Genomic DNA, 20,430 nt, shown 5'->3' on the forward strand with positions numbered 1-20,430 from the left:
GAAGGTACTCTCTTTTAAAAGAAGAGAAGAAAATTATTCCTTTCTTTTTAAAATAAGACATCACAAGCAAGCACATGTATATGACTAAAATTTTACCTTATTTGTCTTTACCCTATTTCCAGGAGGAAAGCTCAGAGCAGTTTTTAGAAATAGGTATTTAAAAGGTGACATATCTTTCTGCTACTAAGGGCAAGAAAGGCAGCTTGCTAAGAGTGCGGGGGAAAAGAAAAACTAACAATAAATGCGATCTTCACTTCAGAAGAGAATGAGGAGAATCAGAACTTTTGTGAAGTCTTTATTCCCTAGCTATGGACAAGATTTGACACTTTTAACAGAAAAAAATCAAAGAGGTATAAAAAAATAAATTGAGGTTAATTTTCTCTCTGAAACTATAATTAGAAAAGAGAAAATAGGAATCAACATAGTTAGCGATTAATGAGAAAATATATCTAATTGTAACTATAATTTACTTCATTCTTATTCTAGAAGGTATAATGCTTTAAATGTTAACACTTAGTAATGTTGGTATGGTTAATATACATGCAGTGGTCTTTAGACTTTTTTTGAAGAGTTTTTCTTTCTTTTTTTTTTTTTTATAGAAAATGTATGTAACTAATGCACACATTTCAGGGAAATGTTGGCAAGCAGTTGATGCTTCTCTGTGGAAAGGGGAGATCTCCCCTGCTTTTATCTTACCTTTACCTCAACTTTGGTCTCATATTTTTAATTCTTTACCTTGCTTCTGCATTATGGACATTAAACTCATTTAAGTTTTTACCTCCCTATTCTCAGAAACTTTGGAATTAGACTTCCCAGTTTCAAAGCCTGGTCTGCTGCCTGTTGCTTGCATGATCTTGAGCAGGTTATTTTCTACTCTTTGCCTGTTTCTTCTTCTAGAAAATAAAAACCAGATGGCTTCACTGCAAATTCTACCAAACTTTTAGAGAACTAACATGAATTATTCTCAAACTGTTTTTTTAAATTGAAGGAAAGAAACTGGCCAGCAACCTAGCTTAAAGGATCCTCCATAATGGCCATGCAAGTCTATGCACAGATAGAAGAATAGACACTGCAGAAGCCGATAAAGTATTTCTTTGGTGGTCAGGACCAAGCCTTTCAGGTCCATTCCAAGATGGGCGAATAGGAACAGCTCTGGTCTACAGCTCCCAGTGTGATAGACGCAGAAGATGGGTGATTTCTGCATTTCCAACTGAGGTACCTAGTACATCTCATTGGGACTGGTTGGACAGTGGGTGCAGCCCACAGAGGGCAAGCCAAAGCAGTATGGGGCGTCACCTCACCTGCAAAGTACAAGAGGTTGGGGGATTTCCCTTTCCTAGCCAAGGGAAGCCATGACAGACTGTGACAGACTGTACCTGGAAAAAGGGGACACTTCTGCCCAAATACTGCACTTTTCCCACAGTCTTAGCAACTGGCAGACCAGCAGCTTCTCTCCCGTGCCTGGCTCGGTGAGTTCCACGCCCACAGAGCCTTGCTCACTGCTAGCACAGCAGTCTGAGATCAACCAACGAAGCTGTAGCCTGGCAGGGGGAGGGGCATCTGCCATTGCCGAGGCTTGAGTAGGTAAACAAAGCGGCTGGGAAGCTTGAACTGGGGGGAGCCCACCACAGCTCAGCAAGGCCTACCACCTCTATAAATTCCATCTCTGTGGGCAGGGCACAGCTGAACAAAAGGCAGCAGAAAGTTCTGAAGACTTAAACAGCCCTGTCTGACAGCTCTGAAGAGAGCACTGGTTCTCCCAGCATGGCATTTGAGCTCTGAGAGTGGACAGATTGCCTCCTCAAGTGGGTTGTTGACCCCTGTGTAGCATAACTAGGAGACACTTCCCAGTAGGGGCTGATAGACACCTCATACAGCTCAGTGCCCCTCTGGGATGAAGCTTCCAGAGGAAGGATCAGACAGCAATATTTGCTGTTCTGCAATATTTGCTGTTCTGCAGCCTCCACTGGTGATACCCAGCCAAACAGGGTCTGGAGTGGACCCCCAGCAAACTCTAACAGACCTACAGCTGAGGGACCTGTTAGAAGGAAAACTAACAAACAGAAAGGAATAGCATCAACATCAACAAAAAGGACATCCACACCAAAACCCCATCTGTAGGCCACCAACATCAAAGACCAAAGGTAGATAAAACCACAAAGATGGGAAGAAACCAGAGCAGAAAAGCTGAAAATTCTAAAAACCAGAGTGCCCCTTCTCTACCAAAGGATCACAGCTCTTTGCCAGCAATGGAACAAAGCTGGATGGAGAATGACTTTGATGAGTTGACAGAAGGAGGCTTCAGAAGCTCAGTAATAATAAACTTCTTCGAGTTAAAGGAGATGTTCTCAGCCATCACAAGGAAGCTAAAAACCTTGAAAAAAGGTTAGACGAATGGCTAACTAGAATAAACAGCACAGAGAAGAACTTAAATGACCTGATGGAGCTGAAAACCATGGCACGAGAACTTTGTGATGCATGCACAAGCCTCAGTAGCCGACTCAATCAAGTGGAAGAAAGGATATCAGTGATTGAAGATCAAATTAATGAAATAAAGCAAGAAGACAAGATTAGAGAAAAGAGAGTAAAAAGAAACGAACAAAGCCTCCAAGAAATACAGGACTATGTGAAAAGACCAAATCTACGTTTGATGTGTGTACCTGAAAGTCATGGGGAGAATGGAACCAAGTTGGAAAACACTCTTCAGGATATTAACCAGGAGAACTTTCCCAACCTAGCAAGGCAAGCCAACATTCAAATTCAGGAAATACAGAGAACACCAAAAGGTACTCCTCGAGAAGAGCAACCCCAAGACACATAATTGTCAGATTCACCAAGGTTGAAAGGAAGGAAAAAATGTTAAGGGCAGCTAGAGACAAAGGTTGGGTTACCCACAAAGGGAATTCCATTAGAGTAACAGTGGATCTCTCAGCAGAAACCGTACAAGCCAGAAGAGAGTGGGAGCCAATATTCAACATTCTTAAGGAAAAGAATTTTCAAACTAAGCTTCATAAGTGAAGGAGAAATAAAATCCTTTACAGGCAAGCAAATGCTGATTGATTTTGTCACCACGAGGCCTGCCTTACAAGAGCTCCTGAAGGAAGCACTAAACATGGAAAGAAACAACCGGTACCAGCCACTGCAAAAACATGCCAAACTGTAAAGACCATCAATGCTATTAAGAAACTGCATCAATTAATGGGCAAAATAACCAGCTAACATCATAATGACAGATCAAATTCACACATAAAAATATTAACCTTAAATGTAAATGGGCTAAATACCCCAATTAAAAGACACAGACTGGCAAACTGGATAGTAAAGATCCATCAGTATCCTATACTCAGGAGACCAATCTCACATGCAGAGACACACATAGGCTCAAAATGAAGGGATGTAGGAAGATTTACCAAGCAAATGGAAAGCAAAAAAACTGGAGGGGTTGCAATGCTAGTCTGATAAAACAGACTTTAAATCGACAAAGATCAAAAAAGACAAAGGCCATTACATAATGGTAAAGGGATCAACGCAACAAGAAGAGCTAACTAACCTAAATATATATGCACCCAATACAGGAGCACCCAGATTCATAAATCAAGTCCTTAGAGACCTACAAAGAGACTTAGACTCCCACACAATAATAATGGGAGACTTTAACACCCTACTGTCAATATTAGATCAACTAGACAGAAGGTTAACAAGGATATCCAGGATTAGAACTCAGCTCTGCACCAAGCATACCTAATAGACATCTACAGAACTCTCTACCCCAAATCAATAGAATATACATTCTTCTCAGCACCACACTGCACTTATTCTAAAATTGACCACATAATTGGAAGTAAAGCACTTCTCCCCAAATGTAAAAGAACAAAAATCACAACAAACTCTCTCCCAGACCACAGTGAAATCAAATTAGAACTCAGAATTAAGAAACTAATGCAAAACCGCACAACTACATGGAAACTGAACAATCTGCTCTTGAATGACTACTGGGTAAATAGCGAAATGAAGGCAGAAATAATGATGTTCTTTGAAACCAATGAGAACAAAGACGCAATGTACCAGAATTGCTGGGACACATTTAAAGCAGTGTGTAGAGGGAAATTTATAGCACTAAATGCCCACAACAGAAAGCAGGAAAGATCTAAAATCGACACCCTAATATCACAATTAAAAGAACTAGAGAAGCAAGAGCGAACAAATCAAAAAGCTAGCAGAAGGCAGGAAATAACTAAGATCAGAGCAGAAATGAAGAGGATAGAGACACAAAAAACCCTTCAGAAAAATCAGTGAATCCAGGAGCTGGTTTTTTGAAAAGCTCAACAAAATTGATAGACTACTAGCAAGACTAATAAAGAAGAAAAGTGAGAAGAATTAAACAGATGCAATAAAAAATGGTAAAGGGGATATCACCACTGATCCCACAGAAATACAAACTACCATCAGAAAATACTATAAACACCTATATGCAAATAAACTAGAAATTCTAGAAGAAATGGATAAATTCCTTGACACATATACCCTCCCAAGACTAAACCAGGAAGAAGTTGAATCTCTGAATAAACCAATAACAGGCTCTGAAATTGAGGCAATAATTAATAGCCTACCAACCAAAAATCACAAGTATTTCTAAACACCAATAACAGACAAACAGCCAGATCATGAGTGAATTCAATTCACAATGGCTACACATAAAATAAAATACTTAGGAATCCAACTGACAAGGGATGTGAAGGAACTCTTCAAGGAGAACTACAAACCACTGCTCAATGAAATAAGAGGACACAAACAAATGGAAGAACATTCCATGCTCATGGATAGGAAGAATGAATATCATGAAAATGACCATACTTGCCCAAGGTAATTTGTAGATTCAATGCCATCCCCATCAAGCTACCAATGACTGTCTTCACAGAACTGGAAAAAACTACTTTAAAGTTCATATGGAACCAAAAAAGAGGCCACATTGCCAAGACAATCCTAAGCCAAAAGAACAAAGCTGGAGGCATCACGCCACCTGACTTCCAACTATACTAGAAGGCTACAGTAACCAAAGCAGCATGGTACTGGTACCAAAACAGAGCTATAGACCAATCGATCAGAACAGAGGCCTCAGAAACAACACTGCATATTCTCACTCATAGGTGGGAACTGAACAATGAGAACACTTGGACACAGGGTGGGGAACATCACACACCGGGGCCTGTGGGGGGCTCGGGGAGAGACAGCATTAGGAGAAATACCTAATATAAATGATGAGTTGATGGGTGCAGCAAAGCAACATGGCACATGTATACCTGTGTAACAAACCTGCACATTGTATACACGTACCCTAGAATTTAATATAATAAAAATAAATAAGTAAATAAAATTGAAGGGGAATTAATTCTTCCAAATGTATTCCACAAGGCTAGAACTACCCTAATACCAAAAACCAGAAAAGGACACAACAACAACAAAAATCTACAGGTTTTAGTATTCCTGATAAATATAGACACAAACATCTTGAACAAAATACTAGCAAACCAAATACAACAGCACATCAAAAAGATTATACACCATGATCAAGTAGGATTTATCCCAGGAATGCAAGGATGGTTCAATGTGTGCAAATCAATAAATGTGACACATCATATGAACAGAATGAAAGCAAGAAAAAAAAAAAAAAAAAAAAAAAAACAGATCATCTCAATAGATGCAGAAAAAGCATTTGATAAAATACAACATCTCTTCAGGATAAAAATTATCTGTAAATCAGGTGCAGAAGGAACATACCTCAACACAGTAAAGGCCAATATGACAAACCCACAGCTAATATCATAGTGAAAGGAAAAAAGTTGAAAACTTTTCCTCAAAGAACTGGAACAAGAGAAAGATGCCCATTTTCACCATCCTTATTCAACATGGCACTGGAAGTCCTAGCCAGAGAAATCAGGCAACAGAAAGAAATGAACAGGATCCAAACTGGAAAGTAAGAGATTAAGTTATCCCTGTTTGCAGTTGACATGATTGTATATAAGGAAAACCCTGAGAATACCACAACACAACTGTCAGAAGTAATAAGTGAATTCAGAAAAGTTGTAAGATACAAAATCAACATACAAAAATCAGTGACTTTTAAATACCAATAGCAAACTAGTTGAAAAAGAAATCAAGAAAGCAATCCCATTTATAATAGCCCCCCCCCCCCAAAAAAAAAACTAGAAATAAGTTTAATCAAAGAGGTGAAGGCTCTCAACAATAAAAAACTATAAAACACTGATGAAAGAAATTTAGGAAGATACACAAAAATAAAAATTTCATGTTCATGGATTGGATTAATATTTTTAAATGACCATACTACCCAAAGCAATCTACAGATTTAAAGTAATACCTGTCAAAATGCCAAGACATTCTTTACAGAAATAGAAAAACACAATCCTAAAATTTGTGTGGTGCCACATAAGACTCCAATAGCCAAAGCAATTCTGAGCCAGAGGAAGAAAGCTGAAGGTATCACATTACCAGACTTCAAAATATATTACATAGACATAGAAACCAAAACAGGAAGGCACTGGCATAAAAACAGACACATAGACCAATGGAACAGAATAGAGAACTCAGAAATAAATCCACATTTTTTTTTTATGTTTTATTTATTTATTTATTTATTTATATTATACTTCAAGTTCTAGGGTACATGTGCATAACGTGCAGGTTTGTTACATATGTATACTTGTGCCATCTTGCTGTGCTGCACCCATCAACTCGTCATTTACATCAGGTATAACTCCCAGTGCAATCCCTCCCCCCTCCCCCCTCCCCATGATAGGCCCCGGTGTGTGATGTTCCCCTTCCCCAGTCCAAGTGATCTCATTGTTCAGTTCCCACCTATGAGTGAGAACATGCGGTGTTTGGTTTTCTGTTCTTGTGATAGTTTGCTAAGAATGATGGTTTCCAGCTGCATCCATGTCCCTACAAAGGACACAACCTCATCCTTTTTTATGGCTGCATAGTATTCCATGGTGTATATGTGCCACATTTTCTTAATCCGGTCTGTCACTGATGGACATTTGGGTTGATTCCAAGTCTTTGCTATTGTGAATAGTGCCGCAATAAACATACGTGTACATGTGTCTTTATAGCAGCAAGATCTAGAATCCTTTGGGTATATACCCAGTAATGGGATGGCTGGGTCATATGGTACATCTAGTCCTAGATCCTTGAGGAATCACCATACTGTTTTCCATAATGGTTGAACTAGTTTACAATCCCACCAACAGTGTAAAAGTGTTCCTATTTCTCCACATCCTCTCCAGCACCTGTTGTTTCCTGACTTTTGAATGATCGCCATTCTAACTGGTGTGAGATGGTATCTCATTGTGGTTTTGATTTGCATTTCTCTGATGGCCAGTGATGATGAGCATTTTTTCATGTATCTGTTGGCTGTATGAATGTCTTCTTTTGAGAAATGCCTGTTCATATCCTTTGCCCACTTTTTGATGGGGTTGTTTGTTTTTTTCTTGTAAATTTGTTTGAGTTCTTTGTAGGTTCTGGATATTAGCCCTTTGTCAGATGAGTAGATTGCAAAAATTTTCTCCCATTCTGTAGGTTGCCTGTTCACTCTGATGGTAGTTTCTTTTGCTGTGCAGAAGCTCTTTAGTTTAGTGAGATCCCATTTGTCAATTTAGGCTTTTGCTGCCGCTGCTTTTGGTGTTTTAGACATGAAGTCTTTGCCCATGCCTATGTCCTGAATGGTACTACCTAGGTTTTCCTCTAGGGTTTTTATGGTATTAGGTCTAACATTTAAGTCTCTAATCCATCTTGAATTAATTTTCGTATAAGGAGTAAGGAAAGGATCCAGTTTCAGCTTTCTACTTATGGCTAGCCAATTTTCCCAGCACCATTTATTAAATAGGGAATCCTTTCCCCATTTCTTGTTTCTCTCAGGTTTGTCAAAGATCAGATGACTGTAGATGTGTGGTATCATTTCTGAGGACTCTGTTCTGTTCCATTGGTCTATATCTCTGTTTTGGTACCAGTACCATGCTGTTTTGGTTACTGTAGCCTTGTAGTATAGTTTGAAGTCAGGTAGCGTGATGCCTCCAGCTTTGTTCTTTTGACTTAGGATTGTCTTGGAGATGCGGGCTCTTTTTTGGTTCCATATGAACTTTAAAGCAGTTTTTTCCAATTCTCTGAAGAAACTCGTTGGTAGCTTGATGGGGATGGCATTGAATCTATAAATTACCTTGGGCAGTATGGCCATTTTCACGACATTGATTCTTCCTATCCATGAGCATGGTATGTTCTTCCATTTGTTTGTATCCTCTTTTATTTCACTGAGCAGTTGTTTGTAGTTCTCCTTGAAGAGGTCCTTTATATCCCTTGTAAGTTGGATTCCTAGGTATTTTATTCTCTTTGAAGCAATTGTGAATGGAAGTTCATTCATGATTTGGCTCTCTGTTTGTCTGTTACTGGTGTATAAGAATGTTTGTGATTTTTGCACATTAATTTTGTATCCTGAGACTTTGCTGAAGTTGTTTATCAGCTTAAGGAGATTTTGGGCTGAGACAATGGGATTTTTTAATATACAATCATGTCATCTGCAAACAGGGACAATTTGACTTCTTCTTTTCCTAACCGAATACGCTTGATTTCTTTCTCTTGCCTGATTGCCCTAGCCAGAACTTCCAACACTATGTTGAATAGGAGTGGTGAGAGAGGGCATCCCTGTCTTGTGCCAGTTTTCCAAGGGAATTTTTCCAGTTTTTGCCCATTCAGTATGATATTGGCTGTGGGTTTGTCATAAATAGCTCTTATTATTTTGAGATACATTCCATCAATACCGAATTTCTTGAGCGTTTTTAGCATGAAGGGCTGTTGAATTTTGTCAAAAGCCTTTTCTGCATCTATTGAGATAATCATGTGGATCTTGACTTTGGTTCTGTTTATATGCTGGATTATGTTTATTGATTTGCGAATGTTGAACCAGCCTTGCATCCCAGGGATGAAGCCCACTTGATCATCGTGGATAAGCTTTTTGATGTGCTGCTGAATCCGGTTTGCCAGTATTTTGTTGAGGATTTTTGCATCGATGTTCATCAGGGATATTGGTCTAAAATTCTCTTTTTTTGTTGTGTCTCTACCAGGCTTCGGTATCAGGATGATGTTGGCCTCATAAAATGAGTTAGGGAGGATTCCCTCTTTTTCTATTGATTGGAATAGTTTCAGAAGGAATGGTACCAACTCCTCCTTGTACCTCTGGTAGAATTCAGCTGTGAATCCATCTGGTCCTGGACTTTTTATTGTTGGTAGGCTATTAATTATTGCCTCAATTTCAGAGTCTGCTATTGGTCTATTCAGGAATTCAGCTTCTTCCTGGTTTAGTCTTGGGAGAGTGTAAGTGTGCAGGAAATTATCCATTTCTTCTAGATTTTCTAGTTTATTTGCATAGAGGTGTTTATAGTATTCTCTGATGGTAGTTTGTATTTCTGTGGGGTCGGTGGTGATATCCCCTTTATCATTTTTTATTGCATCTATTTGATTCTTCTCTCTTTTCTTCTTTATTAGTCTTGCTAGTGGTCTGTCAATTTTGTTGATGTTTTCAAAAAACCAACTCCTGGATTCATTGATTTTTTGGAGGGTTTTTTGTGTCTCTATCCTCTTCAGTTCTGCTCTGATCTTAGTTATTTCTTGCCTTCTGCTAGCTTTTGAATGTGTTTGCTCTTGCTTCTCTAGTTCTTTTAATTGTGATGTTAGAGTGTCAATTTTAGATCTTTCCTGCTTTCTCTTGTGGGCATTTAGTGCTATAAATTTCCCTCTACACACTGCTTTAAATGTGTCCCAGAGATTCTGGTATGTTGTATTTTTGTTCTCATTGGTTTCAAAGAACATCTTTATTTCTGCCTTCATTTCCTTATGTACCCAGTAGTCATTCAGGAGCAGGTTGTTCAGTTTCCATGTAGTTGAGCGGTTTTGATTGAGTTTCTTAGTCCTGAGTTCTAGTTTGATTGCACTGTGGTCTGAGAGACAGTTTTTTACAATTTCTGTTCTTGTACATTTGCTGAGGAGTGCTTTACTTCCAATTATGTGGTCAATTTTGGAATAAGTGCGATGTGGTGCTGAGAAGAATGTATATTCTGTTGATTTGGGGTGGAGAGTTCTGTAGATGTCTATTAGGTCTGCTTGCTGCAGAGATGAGTTCAATTCCTGGATATCCTTGTTAACTTTCTGTCTCGTTGATCTGTCTAATGTTGACAGTGGAGTGTTGAAGTCTCCCATTATTATTGTATGGGAGTCTAAGTCTCTTTGTCAGTCTCTAAGGACTTGCTTTATGAATCTGGGTGCTCCTGTATTGGGTGCATATACATTTAGGATAGTTAGCTCTTCCTGTTGAATTGATCCTTTTACCATTATGTAATGGCCTTCTTTGTCTCTTTTGATCTTTGTTGGTTTAAAGTCTGTTTTATCAGAGAGTAGTATTGCAACCCCTGCTTTTTTTTGTTCTCCATTTGCTTGGTAAATCTTCCTCCATCCCTTTATTTTGAGCCTATGTATGTCTCTGCGTGTGAGATGGGTCTCCTGAATACAGCAGAGTGATGGGTCTTGACTCTTTATCCAGTTTGCCAGTCTGTGTCTTTTAATTGGAGCATTTAGTCCATTTACATTTAAGGTTAAGATTGTTATATGTGAACTTGATCCTGCCATTATGATATTAACTGGTTATTTTGCTCGTTAGTTGATGCAGTTTCTTCCTAGCCTAAATGGTCTTTACATTTTGGCATGTTTTTGCAATGGCTGGTACCGGTTGTTCCTTTCCATGTTTAGTGCTTCCTTCAGGGTCTCTTGTAAGGCAGGCCTAGTGGTGACAAAATCTCTAAGCATTTGCATATCTGTAAAGGATTTTATTTCTCCTTCACTTATGAAACTTAGTTTGGCTGGATATGAAATTCTGGGTTGAAAATTCTTTTCTTTAAGAATGTTGAATATTGGCCCCCAGTCTCTTCTGGCTTGTAGAGTTTCTGCCGAGAGATCTGCTGTTAGTCTGATGGGCTTCCCTTTGTGGGTAACCCGACCTTTCTCTCTGGCAGCCCTTAAGATTTTTTCCTTCATTTCAACTTTGGTGAATCTGGCAATTATGTGTCTTGGAGTTGCTCTTCTCGAGGAGTATCTTTGTGGCGTTCTCTGTATTTCCTGGATTTGAATGTTGGCCTGCCCTACTAGGTTGGGAAAGTTCTCCTGGATGATGTCCTGAAGAGTGTTTTCCAACTTGGTTCCATTTTCCCCCTCACTTTCAGGCACCGCAATCAGACGTAGATTTGGTCTTTTTACATAATCCCATACTTCTTGCAGGCTTTGTTCATTTCTTTTTCTTCTTTTTTCTTTTGCTTTCTCTTCTCGCTTCATTTCATTCATTTGATCCTCAATCGCTGATACTCTTTCTTCCAGTTGATCGAGTCGGTTACTGAAGCTTGTGCATTTGTCACGTATTTCTCGTGTCATGGTTTTCATCTCTTTCATTTCGTTTATGACCTTCTCTGCATTAATTACTCTAGCCATTAATTCTTCCACTTTTTTTTCAAGATTTTTAGTTTCTTTGCGCTGGGTACGTAATTCCTCCTTTAGCTCTGAGAAGTCTGATGGACTGAAGCCTTCTTCTCTCATCTCGTCAAAGTCATTCTCCGTCAAGCTTTGATCCGTTGCTGGCAATGAGCTGCGCTCCTTTGCCGGGGGAGATGCGCTCTTATTTTTTGAATTTCCAGCTTTTCTGCCCTGCTTTTTCCCCATCTTTGTGGTTTTATCTGTCTCTGGTCTTTGATAATGATGGTGACGTACTGATGGGGTTTTGGTGTAGGTGTCCTTCCTGTTTGATAGTTTTCCTTCTAACAGTCAGGACCCTCTGCTGTAGGTCTGTTGGAGATTGCCTGAGGTCCACTCCAGACCCTGTTTGCCTGGGTGTCAGCAGCAGAGGCTCAGTTGAAAATGCAGAAATCACCGGTCTTCTGTGTCGCTCGCGCTGGGAGTTGGCGACTGGAGCTGTTCCTATTCGGCCATCTTGCTCCGCCCTCTCATAAATCCACATATTTACAGCCAACTGATTTTTGCCAAATGCATTAAGAACATACACTGGGGAAAGAACACTCTTTCCATTAAATGGTGGTGGGATAACTGGATATCCACATGCAGAAGAATGAAACTACACTCTCATCTATCACCATATAAAAAGCAACTCAAAATGGGTTAAAGACTTAAATGTAAGATCCTAAACTATGAAACTACTAGAAAAAAAGCATAGGGGAAATGCATCAGGACATGAGTAGGCAAAAAATTGTATGAATAAGGCCTCCAAACTTAGGCAACAAAAGTTAAACTAGATAAATGGCATTATATTAAGCTAAATTCTTCTCAACAGCAAAGGAAGTAATCAAGAGAGTGAAGAGACAACATTTTATTCATCTAATAAGGGATTAATATCCAGAATATACAATGAATTCAAACAATAGCAAAACAAAAAACAAACCAAAAACCCGCAAAGAATCTGATTTTAAAATGGGCAAGTGACCTAAATAGATATTTCTCAAAAAAAGCCACACAAATGGCCAAAAGTAATGAGAAAATGCAGAAAAATCACTATTTATCACATAAATGCAAATCAAAACCACAGCGAGATATCATCTCATCCCAGTTAGAATGGCTATTACCAAAAAGACAAAAATGGCAAATATTGATAAGGATGTAGAGAAAAGGGAACTCATACATTGTTGGTGGGAATGTAAATTATTACAACCATTATGGAAAACAGAACTACCATAAGCTTCAGCAATTCCACTACTGGGTATTTATCCACCTGAAAGGAAACCAGTATGTCAAATAAATAGCTGCATTCCCATGTTTATTGCAGCATTATTCACAATAGCCAGGATAGGATATTGACCTAAGTGTCCATTAACAGATGAATGGATAAGGAAAGTGTAGCATATGTACACAATGAAATACTATTCCGCCATAAAAAATGAAATTCTGTCATTTGTGGTAACATGGATAAGCCTGGAGGACATTATGTTAACTGAAATAAGCCAGGCATAGAAAAATAAATATATATGTTCTCCCTCATATGTGTAAGCTAAAAAAGTTGATATCGTAGCAATAGAGAGTAGAACAGCGGTTACTATAGGCTGGGAAGGATAGGTCGGGAAAGAGGAGTAAGGAGACTGTGGTTCATGGATACAAAATTACAGCTAGTTAGGAAGAATAAATTCTGTTGTTCTCTAGCCCTGTAGGGTTACCATAGTTAATGATTATTTACTGCATATTTTTGAATAGCTAGAAAACAGAATTTTGAATGTCCCCGACCAAAAAAATAAATGTCTGATATATGGGTATGCTATCCCTGATAGAATAATTACACATTGCATACATGTAATGAAATATCACACTGTACCCTAGAAATATGTATAATTATGTCAATAAAATAAAAAAGGATAATTACAGAATACCTATTTCATTGTTTTGTATTAAGTAAGTTAAAACTTAAAGTGCTTAAACAGTAGCAGTTCAATTTGTAATATGTATTATATATGAAAGCCATCATTATAATTACTTTTCTATTCATTAACTTACACCTTTATATAGTCAATATAAAGCAATTTTGAAAATAGTTTTCAATTTATATTCATATCAAACTTTAACGAAGATTATTATCAATTTTATCTCTTTCAAATTTGAATACAGTATCAGTTCATCTAAAACAGTAATTCCTGGCCTTTTTAAATTTTAAAACATTGTTGTTTCACCTTTTCAGCAAGTCCTACAGGATATGCAGATGTTTTTTAATTGAGGTAAATTGAATTTCACTTTTAAGAATTTTATGACACTCTGGAACATCAAAGCTAAGGCTCATAATCATCACTGTTCTTAGAATACACACAGTTCTACTCTTCTTTAAAACAGTTTATAAATAACAGGTAAAAAAGAAATCCTCAATTTCAACCTAGAATGGGAGTATATATCACATTTAGCTTAGGTTTGTTAGGTAAGCACAGAGTCTGATATTCCATTTGGACATTAGGGGGCACTGCCTACAGGTTGAGAACAACTGTCATAGAAGTCAGCGTTATCAAACAGGAGTATCCTTCATCCCACACTTACATCTGGAGTAGGATAAAAAAAAGTCACTAGCCTAAACTAAACCTTTTCCAAAGGAACATTTATTTCTTCAGTCATGTCACAAGGTACTTTATAAATGAGAGAAAAGACAATGACTTCAGAAATTTTCTAAACCTCTTATTTCAGATCTTAAAACTTTCATGGCAAAATTGCCCTCTTTCTTGGAAGATTGCTCATATCCTTTTATTTTTACAGGTTTCCAATCAACTTCTTAGGCCACTCTGTTTATTACCTCTATTAGTCCATCATTTCTGATCCCTGTACCTGGGAACCTCTTGTCCAAAATAATTCCCACACATTTGTGAATGCATGTTGACCACATGGTAATTTGGACCCTTATAATATTTAGTTTAGAAGAATAAATCAATTTTTCTTTGTACTAATTTATCACATTCATATAAAGAATACCAATAAATGTATTTTATTCTATAGGAAGTATGGTATACTTGTTACTCTACATCTTTTTTCAGCACCCACCAGCATACGGAAAATGTTCCACATGGCTGCTCTAACTGCTTGCGTTGCCTATTCGCAAAAAACAAGTTTGAATTAGTTTGGACAAATGGGCTTTTAGTTGCTGCTCTGCTCAGTTTTGCTGGATTGTTCCTACTGTGCAGAGCTCCATTAGTGATTTTCAAGTCTAAGCCCTCAAGGTTATTATTCTCCTTTTAATGGAAAATATGATTTAAATATAATTTTTAGGGAAATGATAGGCTGGCCCAGCAGCTACATGCAGCCAGGGGGAATGGCACTGCATTATACACAATGGCCAATCCATAGCACAAACAAACAAATAGAAAGCCTTTATGTATATTGACTTAAGAAAATAAGTCACCTAAGTTTTAGACTAATAACCATCCTGCTTACTATTCATACTATAGTGACATGAAATTAAATAATGAGGCAATGAGACTTAATCATACATAAAACTTACTACCTTGTCATATGTTAGGGCACAGCTACTATGAAATAGTGACAAAAAATGCCTTCCCACTGGACTGTGCAGATGTACTGTACTGATAATCATTTATTGAGCAACTGGTATTTGGGAAGTCTTCTGCTAGGAGATTTAGCACAATATGTCATTTAATATTCACAAGAATCTTATATACTTTGAATGCACATAAGAAGAAACTGAAAGAAAGTTTAATGAACTTATCCAGGATCAGCTCTGAGTATGTCAGAATCACTATTTGAACTCAAATGGATCTGACTTGAATTCATTAGCCACTTCGGTAATATAAAAAGGGTAATAGATCTTAATAATTTTCATTAAAATTTTGTCTTTTAGGACAGTGCATTATAATACGAGTAACACCGGTTTTAGAACCAGAACACTCTTGGAAATCTGGATCTACCAACTTATGACCTAAATAACTTTTGTTCTGGGGCTGGCTTCAGTTTTTTTTTATCTGTAAATAACTTTAAGACAAACAATGACCGGTATTTAATGACCGGTATTTTTAGGAAGATACAAAGTAATATGGGGACAAAATGAAAATTCATCCAGGTGTGGCGAGTGAGGTCTTTGGAGAGGGCTGTGTGACAGGCTCTATGTTGAGAAATTTCAAAGTATAGGATTTCAATCAGCACAGATGAGGAGGAAGAGTATTCCAGGTAAAATGACAAGTGAAAATAAAAGCAAGAACCACGGAAATGTGTGATGTGAAGTTAGTTTATTAAGATAAAGTACAGTGTGTTTGTCTGTTTCTGTGTATATTTAGCTAAAGAAGAGCCTGAAGGCCGGGCGCGGTGGCTCACGCCTGTAATCCCAGCACTTCGGGAGGCCAAGGCGGGTAGATCACGAGGTCAGGAGATTGAGACCACGGTGAAACCCCGTCTCTACTAAAAATACAAAAAAATTCGCCGGGCGAGGTGGCGGGCGCCTGTAGTCCCAACTACTCCTGAGGCTAAGGCAGGAGAACGGCGTGAACCCGGGAGGCGGAGCTTGCAGTGAGTGAGATCGCGCCACTGCACTCCAGCCTGGGTGACAGAGTGAGACTCCGTCTCAAAAAAAAAAAAAAAAAAAAAAAGAAGAGCCTGAAATCAGGTCACGGATAATCTTAAATGCCATGTTTAGGTGTCAGAATCAAAATTATATAGAATACATGTTAAGAATTTTAGAATCAGACATTTTAGGATTAAATCCTCGTCCACTTCTCATTAGCTGGGTGACTGTGGACAAGAGGAATTGAGCTAGCTTCATGTCCTTTTTTTGTAAAATGCAATAATCAAAGTACCTGTCACATAAAGTAAATTAAGGACTGAGTGATATAATGCTATAGCTCTTAGCCTGCCTAGCACATGAAACACTTAATAAAGGGTTAAATATCATTATATGAAAAGAAAGGTATTTAATATTTACTATAATAATAAAACCCTATCTACTGCCCCCAATTTTCTGCTGAACCTCAGCTACATACTATTATTTGCCACCTTAGGGTTTTCTTTATCCACTTGAGAAATCTGGAATTTCAATTGTGTTGTGTGTATAAACTGGATTCACTTCAAACAGTGAGAAATGGAAAGCAGAAATAGACCCTATTATCTGATAATATTTTAGAGAATTGGTTTACAGTCTTTTTCTGACCATGGGAAGATTGAAAATATTATCCTGCATGTATACTTGCAACCCCACTATTCTAAATATTCAAGAGTGTTTCTCTCCTTTAAAATAATTTGCTTTAAAAACTTTTTAGTGACTGGTAGAACCTGGAAAACTCTGATGGTGGAACGTTTAGCCTTATTCAAGGTGAGAGAGGAGGTGCCAATTCTTTTACACAATGTGAACGTAAATGATCAATGTGATATGTAAAGTACTGACCACCACTTAGAAACTTCTCCATGACAGTAGAAAAGAGTACATTGAATCTCTAAGTTAATGCAGGAATGTAAGTCAAGATGCCACTGTCATTAAGGGTGCCACTAATTTCCTAGGGACATTTTAATTTCTTGTTCAGTAAATGTTAAGACCTCACTATTCTTCAGTTCAACTTTACATGGCAGAATCCCTTGAGCATTCACCTGTATCCCCAGGTGTGTTCAAAATCTTTGGGATCCCAGTGTTACTTTATGGTGATAGAAGTCAGAATCCTTCAGCTTTTTTTTTTTTTTTTTTTTTTTTTTTTTTTTCATTTTTGAGACGGAGTTTCGCTCTTGTTGTCCAGGCTGGAGTGCAATGGTATGATCTTGGCTCACTGCAATCTCCGCCTCCTGGGTTCAAGCAATTCTCTTGCCTCAGCCTCCCAAGTAACTGAGATTACACGCGCCTGCCACCACACCCAGGTAATTTTTTTTGTATTTTTAGTCGAGATGGGGTTTCACCATGTTGGCCAGGCAGGTCTTGAACTACTGACCTCAGGCGATCCTCCCACCTTGGCCTCCCAAAGTGCTGGGAATACAGGCGTGAGGCACTGCGCCCGGTCGGATTCTGACTTTCAAGAAGCAAAAACTTACATAATTATACTAATATATACCTACGCTATGGGTAAGTAACAAAGTATTTTATGTCTGTTACTTCCTTTGAGACTCACAACATCAAGGGAGGAGCAAAGATGAAAGAATTTGGAGTCTACCAATAATGAAACAAAGACAGAGAAACTTTTTTTACTTGTTCAAGACCAGAGTGACAAAAGTATAGTTTCACAGATCATTGGTGACCTATCTCAATATTCTGTTCAATGTAATATATCTATTGATTGATTAGTTTCATGATCAAGGACAATTTTTATTAATGCAAATAGGTTGTCACTAACATAACCTACTGGCCTTCTTAAAAGGAACCTTAATCATGTGAGCAATCTTAGCTATTTCCTAATGAAGAAAGTAATACCACGCTTCTCTTAAGCATCATTTAAATGAACTATGAGATATGAGGTTGCCTCTGCTAACTTGGTAAAAATGCATTAGGACAGCAACATAACACATTCCAAACGCTTCAAATTCATACTTCCATGCAGTAATTCGATTTTTTGGAAACTGAAAGGATATTATAGAGAGATTTTAAATAAAGTGTAATTACTTAGACCTTTAACTATGCTGATGAGGTTAAGGTGAATAATCATGTGTCTAATTATGAAAGAAACACATAATGGGCCGGGCGCAGTGGCTCACACTTGTAATCCCAGCACTTTGGGAGGCCGAGGCAGGTGGATCACAAGGTCAGGAGATGGAGACCATTCTGGCTAAAATGGCGAAATTCCGTCTCTACTAAAAAAACACACAAAAAAATTAGGCGGGCATGGTGGCGGGCACCTGTAGTCCCAGCTACTCAAGAGGCTGAGTCAGGAGCACAATGTGAACCCAGGAGGCGGAGCTTGCAGTGAGCTGAGATTGCACCACTGCACTCCAGCCTGGGCGACAGAGCGAGAGCGAGACTCCGTCTCAAAAAAAGAAAAAAAAAAAAGAAAAAACAAAAACACATAATGAGCTTCTTAAGCAAATGACAATATCACCAAGTTCCTTTTCTCAGCTGCTTTTAACCTAATCATTTATGTGAATGTGATTTTTACCGTATCAAGTTCTTTAGGTTGAAAAGCTTACATCATATTCAGTTATCTTTTTTAAAAAAACTATTTTACAGAAGTTTTTATTTTAAAATTTAATTTTGCTGGCTAATGAATAATTATTTTTGAATCTTTATCAACATTACTCTTTATATTATCATACTAACAGATTACTTTATATTATTACTTCCTCAAATTATTTCAAGTATTTTTTGTTGTTCTTTTGTCTAAAAGTTCTATTTCAGGAATGTATTTTATATGCATGATCTCACTTAATCTTCACAATTCTATTTATTCCCCAAAACACTGAAATATAGAAAGCTTATCCAAGTTATCATAGTGGAAAAGTCAGAATTAGAACCAAATTCTGTATGATCCCGATAGAGCACGAGCACAGTCATCTCGGACAAACACGGCCACTGTAAGTTCCAGCTCCCTTTCTAGCCTCATGCATTTTAAGGAAATTACTTCTCTTCTAACTAGAAGCAGCCACAAAGAGCAGACAATAAAACACAGATAAGACAGCTTGGGCGCAGAGGGAGGTAGGAGGAAAAGTCTTTCAGGTAACTGCCAAACTTTACCCTCATACAATGGGCCCAATAAAACAGTGGGCCTTAGTAAGCACATTCCTTTCCCTTCAGGTGTGCTAAGATAGGGAAGCTAAACGCAGACTCGGAAGGATATGCCTGAAGTTGCAGAAAGATGTATAGGAGCAGACACACAACTCTCCCTCCCAGATAAGCACAACAGAGACACAGAAGCAATCCAAGCCTCTGATAAACTCTCCCACCCTGAATCCTTAAAACTCTTGGTCTGTAAGAGAGTGTGGCTTCTGACCTAATTCAGTCAAAAGTCCCTCCCAGGTTTGAAATACACCTGTTGACTGTTGAGCCACCCTTTGTGTTTCTCTCCTCTTTCTTCAATTCTTACAATCACAAATTATTTTCTATTAATGACTGTATTATGGGTGAATATATACGTTACTATTTAGGAAATAATATTAAAGTTCATTGTTTGCTACCTTAAAATTTTGATACCATGTGCTTAAATGGTACTGAGACCTTCTTCCTTTTCCTATCCAAAAGATATACTTCACAGCTTGTTTTCCATTCTGACATCCTAAAAAATATGGAAATTTTATGCAACTATTTAGCTGAATTAACACCTTGCTTTCAATTATAAATTTTAATTACATTTAATTACTGATTGTTTATATTCACTTCCAGAATAATAGGCTTTAGTTAAGTATTTTTCTTAATTCTAGCCTTTTCTATATATAGATATAATTTTTTTATATATGACATATTTTAGGATCTGTTTCCTTATTTTTTCTTAACCATAATCTATGAGGGATGGATGAAAATACATACAAAGTTTTTGGTATATTTTTACTAAATTTATTTACTCTGAGTATCTACCAGATTAAAATATATTTAGTTTGTGTTGAGACTAATAGAAAAGCATTATTAAAAAAACTGTTATATTTCTAGCTTCTAATTTTGTTAAAATATCCCAGTGATATTTTCTAGCAATAGTAAAGTAGGAAAAGATTTATTTCTTACCTGTACAATATCTCTTTCAGCATATTTTCCTCTAGAGGAGACTCTTACATCATCTCCATCCAATTCAACCATTGCTTTAAGAGAAAATATGATCATTTATTCAGTACATTTCAGCCAAATACTAAAACAATGTGGACAGTAAGGAAATCAAGATGTATGAAGTAGCAAAATGTCCTATGAAAAGAAAGAAAGCATGTTGATCCCTTCAGGTCTTC

General features: G+C 37.7%; 1 protein-coding gene across 1 annotated transcript in view; it reads right to left on the reverse strand.

The window, feature by feature from the left end:
- Window positions 1-20,430, reverse strand: part of CPNE8 (copine 8) — a 232,524-nt gene that overhangs the window by 3,396 nt on the left and 208,698 nt on the right. The window contains exon 19 of the mRNA XM_007968140.3: window positions 20,216-20,289. Coding sequence (XP_007966331.1) covers window positions 20,216-20,289 — 74 coding nt within the window. The remainder of the gene's footprint in view (window positions 1-20,215; window positions 20,290-20,430) is intronic.

The sequence above is a fragment of the Chlorocebus sabaeus genome, chromosome 11 (assembly GCF_047675955.1).
Source record: "Chlorocebus sabaeus isolate Y175 chromosome 11, mChlSab1.0.hap1, whole genome shotgun sequence".
NCBI classification, from domain to species: domain Eukaryota; kingdom Metazoa; phylum Chordata; class Mammalia; order Primates; family Cercopithecidae; genus Chlorocebus; species Chlorocebus sabaeus.